The 20,726-nt window shown below is 43.7% G+C and overlaps 1 protein-coding gene across 1 annotated transcript in view; it reads left to right on the forward strand.

Moving 5' to 3' along the window:
- LOC137518700 (N-acetyllactosaminide beta-1,6-N-acetylglucosaminyl-transferase-like) overlaps positions 1–17,412 on the forward strand; it is a 51,975-nt gene extending 34,563 nt beyond the window's left edge. Inside the window, exon 3 of the mRNA XM_068236881.1 lies at positions 15,389–17,412. Coding sequence (XP_068092982.1) covers positions 15,389–15,588 — 200 coding nt within the window. The 3' untranslated portion in view covers positions 15,589–17,412. The remainder of the gene's footprint in view (positions 1–15,388) is intronic.
- Positions 17,413–20,726: the final 3,314 nt, after the last annotated feature.

Raw genomic sequence — 20,726 nt, forward strand, 5'->3', positions numbered from 1 at the left:
TACCCTGGGGGGCACCTGTTACTACCTTAACTGGGGGGCACCTGTCACTACAAACACTAAGGGCTCCTGTCACTACCTAAACTGGGGGGTATCTGTCACTAACTAAACTGGGGGGCTCCTGTCGCTACCTAAACTTGGGGGTCCTGTCACTACCTAAGCTGGGAGGCTCCTGGTGCTACCTAAACTAGGGTGCACCTGTCACTACCTAAACTATCCAGGCCAGCCCAGCATCACCACCAGCCAACCAGCCCAGAATCACTGTCAAAAAGGCCATAGCATCACCACCAACAGTCAGGCCAACATTTACTTCAACCAGCCAAGTACAGCCCAGCATCACCGCCAGGCCGGCCACAGCATCACCGCCAGGCCTTTCAGCCCACACATCATCCCCAATCCAGCCAAAAACAGTATTGCCTGGCACAGCAGCCAGTAGAGGAGAATTCAGAAGCCAGGTGAGAGGTGTCTACCATATTAAGTGGGCATTCTGCCTATTTATGTGAAATGCTGTTTATTTATGTGCCTCATGACTGCTGAATTTGTCTTGTTGGGGGCCTCATGGTTACTGAATTTGTCTTGTTGGGGGCCTCATGATTGCTGAATTTGTCTTGTTGGGGGCCTCATGATTGCTGAATTTGTCTTGATAGGGGCCTCATGATTGCTGATTTTGTCTTGATGGGGGACCTCATGATTGCTGAATTTGTCTTGTTGAGGGTCACATGATTGCTAACTGCGAGACTATGGAAAAAGCTGAATCATCATCATATGAGACAATAGCTACTTTTTAAAACAGAAAATAAAACTGGGAGGTTCTAAAAAAAAAAAAATACATTTTTCAGGAGTTGGATGGATGAAATTGTTTATCTTCACAGTTCATTTTCAACTTGGATTTTCCATAATGTTCATGTATGAGTTAAAACGTTTTTATTTAGTTTAAATTGCTGTTGCCACTTTGCAATAGATAAGTGACTTTTGGGTTGCAGTTTGGGCACTCTGCCTTCAAAAGGTTCGCCACCACTGTCCTAATCTAATGTCCCACCATTCATGCAAATTTGTCTCCACCCATGACTACACCCACATTCTGGTCCATGACCACACCCAATTCTTCCATGACCGCACCACTTCTTCCCCCTCCCCCTTTTTTCTATCTGCCCACCCGGCTAGCTATCTGCCCGCCCTCTCACCCTGCTAGCTATCTAACCTATACTGGGGGCAGCTACCTATCTAACCTATACTGGAGGCACCTACCAATGTAACCTATACTGGGGGCAGCTACCTATGTAACCTGTATTGGGGGCATCTACCTTGCTAGCCTTTACTGGTGGCAACTATACTGGCTACCTATATTGGAGGCACCTACCTAACTAACCTATACTGGGGGCACCTACCTATCTAACCTATGCTGAGGGAAACTATTCTGGCTACCTATATTAGCCCACTGCCTTACTGTTCCAGTTACATTACAATTACCCCCCACCCATGTGATGTCATGTCCACACCCATTTTTTTTGTCGCTGCGCGCTTTGCTTTTTGGGGGGGGTGTTGGTAAATTATCCGCACCGGGTGTCAAACACCCTAGCTACGCCACTGGAGGGGGGCACAGCTTGGAAGGGGGGGAATTGGGCACAGAGCGGCGGGGAGGGGGGGAAGCGTCCCCCCCTCCCTCACCTAGGGCCCCCCCCTTCCGCGCACCCCCCTCCTCCAGAAGTGCAGCCAGGCTGAGCCAGCAGCGAGCGGAGAATAGCTACAGAGATGATGCTATCTCCGCTCCGCTCCGAGTCCGCATGCCGCTGCCCTGCTGGTCTCTGACTGTAGTGTGTGACGCTGTCCAATCACGCTCTCGTAGTACTTCCTGCTAGAGCGTGATTGGACAGCGTCACTACAGGAGACAGAGACCAGCAGGGCAGCAGCGGCATGCGGAGCGGAGATAGTATCATCTGAAGCTGGTATGCTATTCTCCGCTCGCTGCTGGCTGCACTTCTCGAGGAGGGGGGTGTGCGGAAGGGGGGGGCCCTAGGTGAGGGAGGGGGGGGAGGCTTCCCCACTGATCTGTGCCCTCTGCCCCCCCTTCCAAGCTGGGGGGGACTTGCATTGTGTGGGGGTATCTCTGCCACCAACCTGATTGCATTGTGTGGGGGTATCTCTGCCACCAACCTGATTGCATTGTGTGGGGGTATCTGCAGCCAACCTGATTGCATTGTGTGGGGGTATCTGCAGCCAAACTGATTGCATTTTGTGGGGGTATCTGCAGCCAAACTGATTGCATTTTGTGGGGGTATCTGCCGTCAACCTGATTGCATTGTGTGGGGGTATCTGCCGTCAACCTGATTGCATTTTGTGGGGGTATCTGCTGCCATTTGACTACTTGATGAATTATCATGAGGCATGTAACTACTTGAATATTTTATCTACAATGTATCTGGTCGGACCTAATCTCTGAATAACGCCGCTACTTATTTTGTGTTTTGTATTTTTTTTTTTAAGTCTGCCCATGACTCATCATGACCACGCCGATGTTCCAGTGCGTGGTGACGCCCATTTAGTTTCGCATTTAGACATATCCCTATTGGAGACTGTCCTCAGAATTGCTCACAATCTATTCCCTACCATAAAGTCATGCAAAATTTCTAGAGTACATGTGTATGTGAGCCCAAAATGGGGGGGGGGGGGGGAGGAGGAGGAGGAGAGGGGGGTGGGCCCCAGGCTGAAACTTCCTTGGTGGGCCCTTGGTGTCCCAGTCCGACCCTGGGCGTGACACCACTTTTTATTGTCCCTACTGTCCTGACCAGCCTGCCCTATGCATAGGGGAGTGTTTCGAACAGTTCCACAAGCAGGTTCGCTATTGGAGTAGGGAACATGAGACACGGTAGTAGTCTTTCAAGGCTCTTTCACACTGGAGCGATCTGTTGCAGCAAATTGCCTAGCGAAAGTCCCACTTTGCGGTCCTCCTTTACGCCGGAAGTGTACGACTTAACGCTAGTGCATACCTACGCTACTGCGCGGCTCCTGTGTGTGAAACCAGACATCTGCTTTTGAAAGACCCAAATACACAGGGCTGCCAGAAACCTCTCCTTTCACTTGGGACATCTCTGTGCGATTTGCGCTTTGCACACTGTCCCATGGGGGAGGAGAAGTTTGTCCTCGGAAGGTAAGTAAAAACAAAAAATGTAAGTTCCAAATGTTATTGTTTAGTTAAAAAAGTTCAATAAAGTTTATCACTGTTAATGTTGTTCACACTCTCACACTCTCACACACTCGCACACATGCACACACACACCAGCTGCAGCACTGATGGTGCATCCTGACAGAAACATTGCACGTTTGTCAGGTTACACACAAGTCGGTGCATGCAGCGCTGCAGGACGAGAATTCTCCTCCGCAGTAAGATACGTTTGCCAAGGCATATGAGCTGAGGGGCGTTGTTGGAGTTCCTATGCTTTGGCAAGCACTTTGTATCAAAACTGGCAAAGGTTTTTTCCTCCCCATCGATCGATGTGAATGGATTAATCGGGTTTGCAAGGGCATAGGAGCAAAGTGGGTTTGGAAAATGTTGTGGGTGGTGCTCCTATGTCCTGGTAAACGCCATGCCCCCCTATTATTTTCACATTTTTCGGCAGATATTTTTTCATCCACATTGATGAATGCGAGAATCTTTGGCGTTTATTTTTTCCTTTTATGGAAAAAAATGCATCACCCGTATGCCCAATATAAGGAGTATAGCAGAAACTCCTAATACTGGCCATACATGTAATGATTGCGGAGACGCTAAAATGCCAGGACAGCTCACCCACAAATGACCCCATTTTAGAAACAAGACACCCCAAGGTATTTGCTGAGGGGCATAGCGAGTTCATAGAAGATTTTACTCTTTGTCAAAAGTTAGCAGAAATTGATTTTTTAAATGTTTTTCTCACAAAGTGTCATTTTCCGCTAACTTGTGATAAAAATAAAATTTTATATGAACTCATTATGCCCCTCTTTTCAAAATGGGGTCATTTCTGGGGTGTTTTTACTGTCCTGGCATTATAAGGGGGGCTAAATTGTGAGCACCACTGTAAAGCCTAAAGGTACTCATTTGACCTTGGGCCCCTTTGCACAACTAGGCTGCAAAAAAGTGTCACACGTGTGGTATCGCCGTACTCGGGAGAAGTAGTACAATGTGTTTTGGGGTGTATTTTTACACATACCCATGCTGGGTGGGAGAAATATCTCTGTAAATGGACAATTTAGTGTAAAAAAAAAAATGAAAAAGTTGTCCTTTACTGAGATATTTCTCCCACCCAGCATTGGTATGTGTAAAAATATACCCCAAAACATATTATACCACTTCTCCTGAGTACGGCGATACCACATGTGTGACACTTTTTTGCAGCCTAGCTGTGCAAAGGGGCCCAAAGCCCAATGAGTACCTTTTAGAATTTCACAGGTCAATTTTAATTATTTGGTTTCCAGACTACTCCTCGCGGTTTACGGCCCCTAAAATGCCAGGGCAGTATAGGAACCCCAAAAGTGACCCCATTTTGGAAAGATGACCCCCCGGGGTATTCTGTGAGGGGTATGGTGAGTTCATAGAAGATTTTATTTTTTTGTCACAAGTTAGTGGAAAATGACACTTTGAGAAAAAAATAAAAAAAATCAATTTCCACTAACTGACAAAAAATAAAATCTTCTATGAACTCACCCAACCCCTCCCGGAATACCTTTGGGTGTCTTATTTCCAAAATGGGGTCACTTGTGGGGTTCCTATACCTCCCTGGCATTTTAGGGGCCCTAAACTGTGAGGAGCAGTCTGGAAAACAAATGAGTAAAATTGATTTTTTAATTCCTAAAGGCAGGGGTCTAGTCCTGGGAAAAGAAGTGAGTGGACTCACCTGGAAAACCCCTGCGCGGCGCGCCAAAAATAGGCGTGGTCACGCATAATGTGGGCGTGGTCATGGGTGGGGCCAAATATACATGACCTTAGCAGTGATGTAAAAGGTCTGCCGGGGAAGTTTGAGCTCTGCCGTAGTGTATCCACCCAAAATAGATGTAATCTGACAGCATTTCACCAAAAAGACACATAATCTGGTAGAAGTTCCTCCAAAATACAGATAATATGGCAGTGGTTCCCCCAAAATAGACAATGTGGCAGCAGCAGTTCCCCCAACATGCACATAATTTGGAAGCAGTTCCCCAAAATACGCAAAACCTGGCAGCGGATCACCCAAAATACACGTAACACCCAAAATACATATAATCTGGCAGCAGTGGTCCCCCAAACATACACAATCTGGCAGCAGTTCCCCAAAATACGCGTAATCTGGCAGCAGTCGTTCCCCTAACATACACATAATCTGGCAGCTGTTCCCCAAAATACACATAATCTGGCAGCAGCCGTTCCCCTAACATACACATAATCTGGCAGCTGTTCCCCAAAATACATAACAGCAGTTCCACAAAAATGCAGATAATCTGACAGCAGTTCCACCAAAATAGGTACCCCCAGCATAGGTAGCCAGGTCTATAGGTGTCCCCAGTATATGTAGCCAGAGGTATATGTGCCTAGTATATGTAGCCAGGGGTATATATCCCCAGTATATGTAGCCAGAGGTATACGTGCCCAGTATATGTAGCCAGGGGTATACGTGCCCAGTATATGTAGCCAGGGGTATACGTGCCCAGTATATGTAGCCAGGGGTATATGTGCCCAGTATATGTAGCCAGGGGTATACGTGCCCAGTATATGTAGCCAGGGGTATATGTGCCCAGTATATGTAGCCAGGGGTATATGTGCCCAGTATATGTAGCCAGGGGTATATGTGCCCAGTATATGTAGCCAGGGGTATATGTGCCAGTATATGTGGCCAGGGGTATATGTGCCCAGTATATGTAGTCAGGGGGTATATGAGCCCAGTATATGTAGTCAGGGGGTATATGTGCCCAGTATATGTAGTCAGGGGGTATATGTGCACAGTATATGTAGTCAGGGGGTATATGTGCCCAGTATATGTAGTCAGGGGGGTATATGTGCCCAGTATATGTAGTCAGGGGGTATATGTGCCCAGTATATGTAGTCAGGGGGGTATATGTGCCCCGCATATGTAGCCAGGGGTATATGTGCCCAGTATATGTAGTCAGGGGGTATATGTGCCCAGTATATGTAGTCAGGGGGGTATATGTGCCCAGTATATGTAGTCAGGGGGTATATGTGCCCAGTATATGTAGCCAGGGGTATATGTGACCAGTATATGTAGTCAGGGGGGTATATGTGCCCAGTATATGTAGTCAGGAGGTATATTTGCCCAGTATATGTAGTCAGGGGGTATATGTGCCCAGTATATACGTATGTCGCCAGGGGTATATGTAGCCAGGGGTATATATGTGCCCAGTATATGTAGTCAGGGGGTATATGTCCCCAGAATAGGTACTCAGGTGTTCCCCAGCAGGAGGGGAGCAGCACTGTGGAAGGAGAGCTGTGAGCAGCACCTTAGGGTGCTCTCCTTCCCTCGCTCTTCCCTCCTGAAGTAACGTGCAGGCAGCGGGTGGGACTTACCTCTCCTCGTCGTCGGAACACCGGATCTGCGTGCCGCAAGTCTGGTCTGGTCCAGACCAGAGCAGCGGCACGCAGATCCGGCGCCGGAACGAGGAGAGGTAAGTCCCGCCCGCTGCCCGCACGTTACTTCAGGAGGGGAGAGCGAGGGAAGGAGAGCACCTAAGGTGAGGGAAGGGGGGGGGATATGGCCCCCCTTCTCCACCGCTGCTCACAGCTCTCCTTCCACTGCGCTGCTCCCCTCCGAACATGGCAGGGTGAACGGCGTCCACTCTCTGAAATAGTAAGTGGCCGCCGTTCACCCGTGTCCACGCACCACGCGACCCCTGCCTAAAGGTATTTCTTGGACTGTGGGCCCCTTTTGCACAGCTAGGCTGCAAAAAAGTGTCACATGTGGTATCGCTGTACTGAGGAGAAGTACTATAATGTGTTTTGGGGTGTCTTTTTACACATACCCATGGTGGGTGGGAGAAATATCTTTTAGTGTAAAAAAATGGAAAAAGTTGTCCTTTACAGAGATATTTCTCTGACCCAGCATGGGTATGTGTGAAAAGACACCCCAAAACACATTATACTACTTCTCCTGAGTACAGTGATACCACATGTGTGAAACTTTTTTTTGCTGCCTAGCTGTGCAAAGGGGCCCAAAGTCCAATGAGCACCTTTAGGCATTACAGGGGTGCTCACAATTTAGCCCCCGCCTCCCAAATGTCAGGGCAGTATAAGCACCCTACAAGTGACCCAATTTTGGAAAGTAGACACCCCAAGGTATTCACTTATGGGCATGGTGAGTCAATGGCAGATTTTAAATTTTTTTGTCACAAGTTAGCAGAAATGGAAACACTTTTTTTTTTCTTTTTTGGTCACAAAGTGTCATTTTCTGCTAACTTGTGACAAAAAATAAAATCTGTTATGAACACACTATGCCCCTCAGCAAATACCTTGGGGTTTCTTCTTTCCAAAATGGGGTCATTTAGGGGTTATTTATACTATCCTGGCATTCTAGCACCTCAAGAAACATCACAGGTGCTCAGAAAGGCCAGAGCTGCTTCAAACTGCGCAAATTCACTTTTTTGTACCATAGTTTGTAAACGCTATAACTTTTACCCAAACCAATAAATATACTCTTATTGGATTTTTTTTATCAAAGACATGTAGCACAATAAATTTGACAAACGCTTGTATAGAAATGTTACTTTATTTGAAAAATGTTACCACAGAAAGTTGAAAATATCATTTTTTTTTTGACAAAATCCCTGTCTTTTTTGATGAATATAATAAAAACTAAAAATCGCAGCAGCAATCAAATAGCACCAAAAGAAAGCTGTGTTAGTGAGAAGAAAAGTAGGCAAAATTTGTTTGGGTGGTAAGTTGTATGACCGAGCGATAAGCAGTTTATAGCTACAGTGGTCTGAATTGTAAAAAATGGCCTGGTCTTTAGGGGGTTTAGCACTGCAGTCCTCAAGCGGTTAAAGAGACACTGAGGCAGAAAAAAAAAGTTATGATGCATTGTATGTGTAGTACAGAGAATTACTAGAAAATTAGTAGCAATGAAAATATTTTCACATCATTGCATCATTCTCTAATATTTGCAGTTTACACACTACTCAGCATTCTATATGATTTTACAGAGCAGGTTAGTGAACTTTTGAACTGTTCTCTGCAGGAAAAAAAACAACACAGTGCCAGGCACTTGAGATAACCAGCTTCAGAAGACAGAGCTCTCTGCTACTCTGAAAGTCGTGGAGCTCAGTGGTTCTTTTGCATAGATAACTGGAGTTTCTTAACACTTCCTGTACTGGAAACAATATTAGACTTATGTCTCTGCTCCTAATATTTTATTTCTTAGCTGTACTAGACATACAAATCATTATATCATAATTTTTTTTTGTGGTTCACGGTCTCTTTAACCATTTCTGCCGCCCGGACGTGAAGCTTACGTCCGGGCGGCTGCTCTGCTGCAGTGCCGCGCTTCAGCGCGCTCCTGCGCTGTCCCCCGGTAGCCCTGGGATCAGTGAACGGGAACATGGTTCCCGGTCACCGATCCATGTCCCCAGCAGAAAACCGAAGCACTCTTACTAGAGGCTTTAGTCTTTCTGCACGTAAAATTTTCCGCGTCCCCCTTGTGCTTCCGCTTAGCGAGAAGCACAAGGAGAAAAAAAAACTCAAGGTGGCCATCTTGTGGCCAAATAGTAAAACTACATCTACATATTTTTTACATTACAATTTACACATATAATAACATTAAAGATTAACTGTTTATTTCCCACACCAAAATATTACCCAAATACAATTTTTAATGGAAAAAAAATTACACCTAAAAAAAAAAAAAGATAAATAGTTTCCTAGGGGTCTGAACTTTTTAAATATGCATTTGAAGAGGGTATACTAAATTATAAGCTTGTAAATAGTGATGGGCACAAAACGGAAAAAATGCACCTTTTATTTCCAAATAAAATATTGGCGCCATACATTGTGATAGGGACAAAATTTAAATGGTGTCATAACCTAGACAAACGAGCAAATAAAATACATAGGTTTTAATTAAGGTAGCGTGGATTATTTTAAGGTTATAATGGCCGAAACCTGAGAGATAATGAATTTTTTCAATTTTTTTCTTATTAATCCTGGTAAAAATGCATTTATAAAAAAATAATTCGTAGCAAAATGTACCACCCAAAGAAAGCCTAAATAGTGGCAGAAAAAACAAGATATAGATCAATAAATTGTGATAAGTAGTGATAAAGTTATTAGCAAATGAATGGGAGGTGAAAATTGCTCTGATGCATAAGGTGAAAAATCCCAGCGGGCTGAAATGGTTAAAGTAGAATAGCATGCATATAAAAATGATTACTGTCACCTTAAAGAAATCTCCATATACAGTAGAGTAACAAATTTGAAAGCCCCTGAATGCCCACAGAGTAAGAAAGAAGAAAAGGGAGGGGACTAAGAAGAAAAAAAGAGGAAAAAAGGCATTATGTATCATTTTAAAATCAGAATTATGCAGTATTATATACCAGACTTAGATCCCATCTAGTGTTCAAACCGTGTTTAACACTGGTACCCAACTGCCATGTAGAGATATTGTGAACATAGAATTCTCCGCAAATGATCGCGAACATGCGAACCACCTTAGACTTCAATAAGCAGGCGAATTTTAAAACCTACAAACACTTTCTGGCCACAAGGGGTCTAACACCTGGACTGTGCCATGCCAGAGAGGGATCCATGCCATAAGTCCCACCAAAAATTACGGAGTTCATGCAAAGTCAGGTTTTAATCCCTAAAGGGCAGAAATCACATTATGCACAGCTCTGGGTGTCAGTGGGCTGTGGAGTGTCACACACAGAGAAATGCAATAGTACTATCAGAATACAGTAAAATAATAATGCACTGGCAGAGGTACTGTGCGTGCAACTTAATGTAGCAACAGCAGTAGTAGTGTGCACACAGCTCTGGGTGTCAGTGGGCTGTGGAGTGTCGCACACACAAAAAAACAGGAGACCAATGTTCTAGCCCTCAAAAAGGCTGTTTGGAGTGCTTTCACGGCAAGTGAGGAACAAGACCACAGGCCTAGCTAATGCTTTCCCTACCTATCTGCAGCAAGTCTGACCCTGCTCTCACTAACAGTTAGCAGCAGCAGAGACTGAATCCAATATGGCCACCACAACTGCTTTTTGATAGGGGGACAGGGGATCGAGGAGGGGGTGCTAGTTGATTGGCTGCCATGAATCTGCTGACTGTGAGTTAAGGGCTCACAGTGTAAGTTTGGTTCCATGATGATGTATAGGGGAAGGGCCGAACACGCCATATGGTCACGGAGAACGCGAACAGACGAAATTCGCCGGGAACTGTCCACTGGCAAACCACTCAGGCCATCTCTACTGCCATGTCCAAAAGGCTGCTCGCTTCAAAAGTTCTCTGTGTATGTCACCTCCTCTGATTGTTTAACCCTCTCAATGCCCTGGAATCTAAATGCAGACATATCCCCTTTATGGATGTGTAAAAGCATGCTTAGACACACTAGATAGGTTAGTGATTTTGCATTATTATTTATACATCTGCCGGGACAATTAAAGTGTTCTGAGGTCCTTTTTGTAACTGGCAGGTAGTACAAACAAATTTATTGCAAGTTGCATGCCGAACATGTGACCATATTTACGTAATGCTTCATGGTAAAAACCTGGTTATTGGACTTGGACAAAATGTCACATGTCTGGTTATGCACACAGTAGGGGTGTACCAAAGAACCCTGGGTGGCAAACCAAGTGGGAATCCGGTTTCCAGAGGACTTGAAGAGGCTAGGTGACAAATTGGAACCAGTAGCCCTTTTATTTCCCTCCATAAGGTTTCCCAGGTTCACATGAATAGATGCATTGTAAACTGCAATTTGCATGTTGTGCAATTACTGCTATAGTTGGTGTAAGTAACAATAACTGTAAGGCAACTTTACCGAAGTTAAAGAGAGTCTGAAGCAAAAATAAATACTCGCCTAAAGGAGAGGGAAGGTTCTGGGTCCTATAGAGCCGTCCTGCTCCTCTCACGGTCCCGGCGTTCCAGCGCTGGCTCCCCCATTAGCAGTCTCCAACTGATGGGTCGGAGACTGCTCTCTACCACTGCAGGAGGCTTCGCCAGTCTTCGGGAGCCTGAGTGCTCCCGAAGACTGGTTGCTCCACACTGCGCATGCACGAGCACCCTCACTTGCACATGCGTGGGTCTTTTGCGATCTCGAAGACTGACAAAGCCTCCCACGGTGGGGGATTAGAACGGGAGATCCTGCACTGGAACAAGCGGATTGTGAGGGGAGCGGGAAGGCTCTATAGAATCCAGGGCCTTCCCCTATCCATAGGTATCTGAAAGTCTGTTCAGACCCACTTTAACCACTTAAGGAAGAGGCTCTTTTTTCTTTTTTCCTGATCTGTGCTGCTTGGGATCTCCAGCCCACAGCACAGATCAGGTTTGCAGCATGGCGATCAGACTTCCCCCCCACACACTTTTTTCCCCACTAGGGGGGTGTCCTGCTGGGGGGGCGTGATCGCCGCCGACTATCTGTGAATTGCAGGGGGGGGGGGCTCCTCAAAGCCCCCCTCCACAGTAATTTCCACCCTCTCTGCCCTTCCCTCCCTCTCCCTTACGCTGTGGGTTGCATCCGTCCTGCACCGCCTAGGATAGGCTTCAGCCTATCTGATGGCGGCGATCCCCGGACAATCAGAGGCCGGGGATCGCCGATCTCCTTTACGGCGCTGCTGCGCAGCAGCGCCGTACGATGTAAACAGCGTTTATGTTTAGCCTGCGAGCCCCGATCGGAGGCTCACAGGCTGTTCACGGAGACACCCTCTGTGAACTGACATGGAACGGCCGCTCGAACGAGTGGCCGTTTCCATGGTAACACCACTTCGACCTGCCGACGCCTGTCGGCGTTAGGCTGTCGTTAAGTGGATATGGCTCCGAGTAACCAGTATGGCTCACAGTAAGCCTCACTCAGTTTTGAGGAATAGCACAGCCCCATCTCTGTTATTTTGTGGTCTGCTTTTGTAGTTTTTTTTCTATAATAATCAGAAAAGCTGCAACCCATATGGAATATATTTACTATATTCATTTAAAGGAAATGGCAAACTAAAATGTATTCTGTGTCCTTTCCTTGTAGTATACCTAAAGCTAGCTTTCCTACCCCTACGCCTAACACTAGCCTTTCTGCCGCCGCACAGCACCTAACACTAACCTTCCTACCGCTATGCTGAACATTAAATTTCCTACCGCTATGCCTACTACCACTGCCCGAACACTTATCTTTGTACTGCTCATCCTAATACTAACCTTCCTGTCACTGTGGTTGTGCAACTTGCCAATCATCATTCCAACCAATGTCCCAGCACCATGTGCCAATTGTCATTGCCATCGCGCTGAATTTAAACACCTTGCCGCTCCATAGCCACAATATTACATTGCATGTTTTGGCAGTACCCACGCTTCTTATGACTAAAGCCGCTGCATCCAAATTGACAGCTCCGTTTAAAAGACAAAGTATGCTCATTGAAAACTACACTACTGACTACCTCATGTTGACATGTTACGGCATCATAACTACCATGCTTGGTTCTGTAGACTGGCTGCTCTCATATAGCTGAACTGCTCTGTGATTCTGTTCCTTCTACATTCTGGCTAGTGACAATGGTAGCAGCTACAGAAGTGTTTGCACCTGCAGTCACGAAACAACTGCTAATTCTAGGAAGTTTCTGAGCTTGTTCTTCTTCAGCTTCCCTTACTCCTTTTCATATTTGGAAACTGAAGATGTTGATTGCCTGAAATACTAACATGACTATTCTGGAAATGCAGTAACATAGCTGTAAATGAAAAACCATATTAACAAAATGTTAATCATTTGAATATTACAGAAATTGTCAGGGGCCAGTCACACTTGTCAAAGTGTTTACTGCATAGGATTGACTACATGCATGAACATCCATTTGCAATTTTGGGGGTTATTGTTTGTAAGAACTTTTGTGCTTTTGCGTTTGCTTTTTTCCCCATTATGCATTCGTAAGCAAATTTTCATTTCATATATTTTTAATTTTTCTTTTTTCCTTGTATTTACCATCACCTAACCTGACCCTATTCTCACTTAAACCATCCCTCTAAGGATATCTAACCCTAACCTACACCCTGTGCCATAATCTCCAATGATATAGGCGCTTCCTTCACTGCTAGATACTCCCTCTGCTGATATTTGCACTGCCTAATTACAATTATCGAGCACCACCGTCACCCAAATTACCCCCTGGGCACTGGTATAGCTGCTATCCACATTGCAGTCTATGCAGCACCCATTTTACCAGTCCTTATTCTACAGTGCATTCAACTTTTCCCATCCATTTCGGTGTATGGGTGTAACAGAGACATTCATAAGTGCTATTCAAACAAGTGATATTCGGGCACCACCCTTTAACAGAGACACAGTTGTGAAAATGACACAGGACGTCACTGCAGGGGTAATGTCTAAGTATGAGAAATAGTCTATATTACATTAGGTTGAAAGCAACTCTGGCCTCAGTCTCACATTTTTACTCTGTGTATTTACTTATAAACTAGCTACGGTTTGAAATGTAAGCTACTAAACAGTTTACCACTGTTTCAGCTCCTTTCACCTACCGCTATGTTTGTTTCCAGTGTAAATAATAGGTCTATGTAACTCTTACAAGCACTTTACCACACTAAGTACTGGAGCAGTGCCTTCTGATGAGTCATTCCTAAGACAAAAGGATGAATCAAATGCCAATATTTTGATACTAAAACAGATCTAAAGTGGGTAATGTTAGTATGTTGCATAATTGATTACAGAGGCATTTTAAAACCAGTTAAAGAGGAACTCCAGCCTAAACAAACATACTGTCATTAAGTTACATTAGTTATGTTAATTAAAATAGAGAGGTAATATAATCTCTTACCCACACTGTTTTAAAAGAACAGGCAAATGTTTTATTTCATGATGGCAGCCATCTTTTTGGTTGAAAGGAGGTGACAGGGAGCATGAGACACAGTTCCAACTGTCCTGTGTCCTAAGCGCCTCTCCCAGTTGCTAGGTAACGTGAACAACAACATAGGAAATCCCATCATGCTCTGCACAGCATCAGGGGAAAAAAGCTTGGGCTTTTTTTCTTTGATGGGTGGAGCTTAGCTAAAAATGTAGCTAAAAATGATGCTTTGGTAAGAAAAACAAAGTTCTGATGCTGTGAAACTGTTAATGAAGTACCAAGCCTTTTCAGTGCTGCTGAGTAGATTTTTAGTCCGGAGGTTCACTTTAAGAACACTTAAAGAAAACCTGAACTGAAAATTAAAAGTCAAATAAGTCAAACACAAGTCATACTTACCTCCTGTGTAGTCTACTCCTCAATTTATTTTTCCTCTCCTGCATCCTGTTTGTCCACTGTGATCAATGGAATTCTCCATCCTCCATTTTATAAATGGCCAGTACCCCATAACAGCTTCCTGGTCAGCACACTGTTAAACTGTAATATCCACTTGAGCCATAGGGAAACATGGACAAATCAGTTCTCCTCTCAGCTGTAACTGACAGCAACTGATATATAACTGACAGCAACTGATATATTTCAGTTCTGACAAAATGTTGTCAGAACTGGAAGGGATCACTGTAAGAAGAAAATGGTAAGCTTCTGAGAGGAACTGATGGCAAGGTAACTATGTAATGTTCATTTGACGTTACCTCATGTGTTTATTTTAAATAATTTTACTCAGTACAGGTTCTCTTTAAGTATAATCACATGTGTGGTAACACATACATAACAGCCTGAACAATTGAGGTATTTCTTTGCCCGGATCTTACACTGCATGTTTGTTAAGAGGTATACAGCATTTTGTCTTCTATGTAGGCATGGTAAAATCTAACAATCTAGGTTTAATTTTGATTACATCTAGAAATGTGTAGTGTCCTGTCTACTGCTACTTGGCCTGTGATTTTTATTTTCTAGCCTTATTTTGAATTAAGTTACATTTTGCAAGGTACAACCCCAATGTTAAAAAAGAAAATTGCCTAGGCTCACATTGGTCAGGCCAGGCTCACTCTTGTCATCGGCCATTCGCCTGCCATTTAAGTCTATGGAGCCCGCTGCGAATAGCAGAACTTTTGCAGAAATTCGCGCTCGAAATTTGAGAACCTAAAATTTGATATTCGGCCCATCACTATTCAGCACTGCATTATGACTGCATTGTTTAACGAGATGTTCTTTGGGGTTATTTGACATGTTTATTTTATTTATTTATTTATTTATTCTTAACAATAATATGCGCTTTAACAAATACTGTTAATTGTGTGAGCAGCTGTAATAAATGCATTTTTTTCCCCAGGTCGCTACGTCCGACAAGTTTGTGTATTTGGAGCTGGAGATTTAGCATGGCTCTTCAACTCAACCAGTCTGTTTGCCAACAAGTTTGAACTGACCAGCTACCCACCTACACTGGAGTGCCTGGAACTGAATTTACGACACAAGGCTTTGGCTGAAAGTGAAACGACACTACAACATCACTGGTTCTTTTATATACATTGATGAACATAAAATTACTTGAAGCCCAATTCCAGGAAAATGTTTTGGATAGTGCCATAAGGAGATAAAATTATTTTTGGATATTTCTTGCTTTTCTCTGGGACCGTCTGTCCTCACAGTACCGAAATGGTCCTTCTCTAATCCAAAGTCTCCTGCTGTATCTCATTTAGTTTATATGGTGCCATCCCAGTGGCATGGCCAAAGTTCCGGACCTTGAATCAACATTCAATTTTACCTGCCATATTTACCTACCCATATAGTGATTCTATCAGGATTGCTCTGCAGTATGTCATTATTGTGCTGAATTGTGCCTAAATGTGTGTTATCAGAATCAGAATCAATTTTATTTTGCCAAGTAAGTTTGCACCTACAAGGAATTTGTCTTGGCAGTTGCTTAACAAACGCAAACAAAAACAATACAAGGACAGACAGTGTGTATATTACAAGTCAGGGACATTTATGCAAGTATAGTGGCAGTAAGCAATGTGAGAATTGTTCATTTACAGTTCTGTGCTGATTACTATCAAGTCCTGGCAGCTCTAACGTGGTTCAGCATTAAGTATGGCTACCACTTGAGGAAAAAAGCTGTTCCTTTGTGTAGAGGTTTTGGTAGCGATTGACCGGAATCTTACTCCTGAAGGCATGCGCTGGAAGATGGAGTGAGCTGGGTGAGAGGGGTCAGAGGCAATTTTGGTTGCTCTCTTTCTGCACCTGCTAGCGTAAAGATCCTGCAGGGAAGGTAAGCTACAGCCAATTATCCTTTCCGCTGATCGGATGATGCGCTGCAGCCTCCCCTTTTTCTAATGCTGAGCAGGAGCCGAACCATACAGTCATAGATGATGTTATGGTGGATTCGATAATTGCAGTGTAGAACTGCACCATTAAATTTTGAGGTAGGCCAAACTTTTTCAGCTGCCGTAGATGGTACATTCTCTGATGCGATTTCTTGACAATAGTGGCAGTGTTGTTGTCCCATTTTAGGTTGTGTGAGATAGTGGACCCAAGAAACTTGAGTGACTCTACCTGGGTTATTGTGGATCCATTTATGGTTAAGGGGAGGTGCTGGGGGGAGATCTCCTAAAGTCTATTATCATCTCCATGGTTTTAAGAGCATTTAGTTCCAAGTTGTTGCTGCTGCACCAGGAGGAAAGCTGTCCCATCACATGCCTGTGTGCAGACTCGTCCCTGTTTTTTATGAACAGTTATGAGACCAACTACTGTTGTGTCATCTGCAAACTTCAGGACCTTAACAGATGGATCTGTGGAGATGCAGTCATTGGTGTACAATGAGTAGAGCAGTGGGGAAAGCACACAGCCCTGGGGTGCACCAGTACTGACTGTCAGAGAGCTTGATGTGTGTTTACCAAGTCTAACATGCTGTCTCCTGTCGGTTAGGAAATCTGTTATCCATTTGCAGATGGATTCAGGTATGTGTAGCTGGGAGAGCTTGCTGTGTAGCAGAGATGGCATTATGGTATTAAATGCAGAGCTGTAATCTATAAATAAAATCCTGGTATAGGTTCCTGGGGTGTCTAGATGCTGTAGTACATAATGCATACACATGTTCACGGCATCATCTGCGGATCTATTAGGCCTGTAGGCAAATTGCAGAGAGTCCAGCAGGGGATCTGTGATAGATTTCAGATAAGCCATTAACAGTTTTTCGAATGCTTTCATGACCAGATATGTTCATTACTCCAGACTGTACATTGTGTCAGACTCTTGAGAATCTATCAAGTTGAGTGTGATTTAAGACCTCTTCTGTGATATTCATGAAGGTTGAACAATTGGATCATTTTAAAGTGTAACTGTCGGGCATAAAAATAAAAAATCAATTCTTTATTTTTATTTGGTAAACAAGTAATAAGGATTTGCAATTGAATAAAAAGGTGCGCTGGACTTAATGGATACAAGATTATGTTTGTATTTAAAAAACTGTATTTATTGCAGTAATTTTCAATTAATACATATGGTGCAAATCAGTTTTCAATTATTTCATGCTATATCTCATGCTTGTGTACACAATCATACATATGTACATCCACACAAGGAGCGTGCTGGTTCCCCTTTAAAAATGTATGGTTAATCCATAAAAAAATGGGCGCAAACAATTTCACTAAAAAAATCCCTGTTGGGAAGTAAAAAATGTATGAACTGCGTGACTCTTAGAAGAATATTAGTTCCTCAATGCTAAGAACAAACAAGGGTTGCGAACAACATGGATTCCTAAATGCGTCCCACCACAGGTGATATGTGTATAGCGTACTTAATGCAAATCTCACCACGTCTTGCGGTGCTGGAGAGTCCTTAACCCAGGGCACCTCCTTCAACCTGGGGAGTTTTCTTCTCAGTGTCCGTTGTTACTCCGGAAATGTGACGCGCAGTGCCGCTCCAGCGGTTAGCTGCTCTTTTCCGGGCGTTTACTGCGCAATCGGCTTGGATAGGCGACTTCCGACTCCTCGTCCTCAGAGCGTGGCGTCACTTCCTAGTGCGCCTCAGCTCAATGCCACAATGACTTCCTTGCGTTCCACCATTCTAAATTCTTCTTCGTGGGTCACAATTGATAAATGACTGGTGATCAAGGCAAAGGGTCACGCTGTACTCATGTGGGGCGCCCCTACAAGATTACAATAAGCAGCTTGATTGACATGTTTCGACGGCTCGGCCGTCTTCCTCGGATTCTGAGGACGTGGTGAGATTTGCATTAAGTACGCTATACACATATCACCTGTGGTGGGACGCATTTAGGAATCCATGTTGTTCGCAACCCTTGTTTGTTCTTAGCATTGAGGAACTAATATTCTTCTAAGAGTCACGCAGTTCATACGTTTTTTACTTCCCAACAGGGATTTTTTTAGTGAAATTGTTTTCGCCCATTTTTTATGGATTAACCATACATTTTCAAAGGGGAACCAGCATGCTCCTTGTGTGGATGTATGTATGTATGATTGTGTACACAAGCATGAGATATAGCATGAAATAATTGAAAACTGATTTGCACCATATGTATTAATTGAAAATTACTGCAATAAATACAGTTTTTTAAATACAAACATAATCTTGTATCCATTAAGTCCAGCGCACCTTTTTATTCTATTGCAAATTTTGTCTCATTAGAGGTGTAAGTAGGGGGAAACTGCACCTTGAAGGGTTGCAGCAGGAGGAAGTCTTATTTCCAGGAGTATTAATAGACCCACACATATTTAGGGGAGCGCCCTCCAGTGTATTCATACAAGTAATAAGGATGCTAACCAGGCAATCCAAAAGTGAAAATCACTATTACTTTTCTTGTTGATAATTGATCATTCCCCAGTTTACCTGACTCTCTTACTTGGTACGCAAATAATTTGGTACGCAAAAAGGAAGTTGCAGGGCATGCTGGGTTGTCCTTTTTTGCTTCTGTACTTCCCTTCAGACTTAACTAGTGCAGCCTGATTGGCTGAAGCCTCTTTCCCTCCTGTCTTCCCCTACCACACCTCTGTTCCTCTCTGATTGGCCAATATTTCTCATGCTGAGACAATGCACTTTCTATAGTGAAGGGCAGGCAAATCAGGCAGAGGAGCGTAAGGGAGGAAATGACATGAGGACTGGCTTCAAAATAGCCACAGCTAAAATGGGAAATGCTAAGGATTTTCTCTTATCTACTTATATATGTGTTTGTTTATTTTCTAAGATAGTATGACTGACAGCTCCTCTTTAAAAGGAAACACTTTTTGTATTTTTGTGCAATAAAGATTCCAACTATCTTTGGAGCTGCACAATACTGTTGTTTCTTGTGATCTATATTATCCTCGCTAACCTCTCGAGCATATAGATGCTGCCAGGATCGCTCTGTAGTATGTCCTTATCCTGCTGCATTTTGGTAATTCTACATAAGGTTTTGTATATCATAATTCATAAATGAGACATTACTTTTTCTATTCCATCTACTAAGTCATTAAAATGAATTAAAGAGAACTGGACCTAGTAGTGACTCTTGTGGAACCACACTCCTTGTTTTTCATTCTGAGTATAACCCATTTACCATTGCTCATTGCATTTTGTCCCTTGTCTATTCAACAACAACAACAACAACAACTAACATTTGTAAAGCGCTTTTCTCCCGTGGGACTCAAAGCGCATAAGCATGGCTCCGACCATCGTGGTACAGAGGAAGAATTTTATAAATCTGGAAATGCCAGGCTAAACAGGTGGCTTTTCAGTCTGGATTTGAATAGCTCCAGGGATGGTGCTGTCTTTACTGGGTGTGGTAGGGAGTTCCAAAGAGTAGGGGCAGCATGACAGAAGGCTCTGTCTCCAGATTTTTTGAGGTGCACTCTGGGAGTGACCAAGTTTATAGAACTTGCTGATCTGAGGTTGTGAGAGGTGTGGTGCAGCTTCAGCAAGTCCTTCATGTATCCAGGGCCCAGATTGTGCAGGGATTTGAATGTCAGCAGTCCAATCTTGAAGAGTATTCTCCATTCTACTGGTAGCCAGTGCAGTGAGCGAATGATCGGTGTAATGTGACAGTAGCGAGGCTGGTTTGTTAGCAATCTGGCAGCAGCATTCTGCACTAATTGCAGGCGACGCAGGTCTTTTTTGGGGAGGCCAGCATAAAGGGCATTGCAGTAGTCCAGCCGTGATGTGATGAAGGCGTGGACTAGGGTTTGAAGATCCTCTGGGGGAATCAGATGTTTAATCTTTGCAATGTTCTTCAGATGAAAGAAGGAAGATTTAACTACAGATGAAATTTGGTTTCTGAAACTCAATTCCCCATCGATTAGTACGCCAAGGCTGCGCACAAGGTTGGAGCTGTTTATGTCTGAATTCCCAATCCTGATTGGTGTTGCTTTAGGATAGAGCTGTTTTGATGGCGAGCACTGGCTTTGGACAAACAGGACCTCAGTTCATGTACTTCATATATATTCATGTATTCATGTACTGTATATATAGGATCTTCTAAAAAAATTAGCATATTGTGATAAAGTTCATTATTTTCTGTAATGTACTGATGCACATTAAACTTTCATATATTTTAGATTCATTACACACACGTGAAGTAGTTCAAGCCTTTTATTGTTTTTCTCATTGATGATTTTGGCATACAGCTCATGAAAACCCAAATTTCCTATCTCAAAAAATTAGCATATTTCATCCGACCA

Source organism: Hyperolius riggenbachi, chromosome 5 (assembly GCF_040937935.1).
Source record: "Hyperolius riggenbachi isolate aHypRig1 chromosome 5, aHypRig1.pri, whole genome shotgun sequence".
Classification (NCBI taxonomy): Eukaryota; Metazoa; Chordata; class Amphibia; order Anura; family Hyperoliidae; genus Hyperolius; species Hyperolius riggenbachi.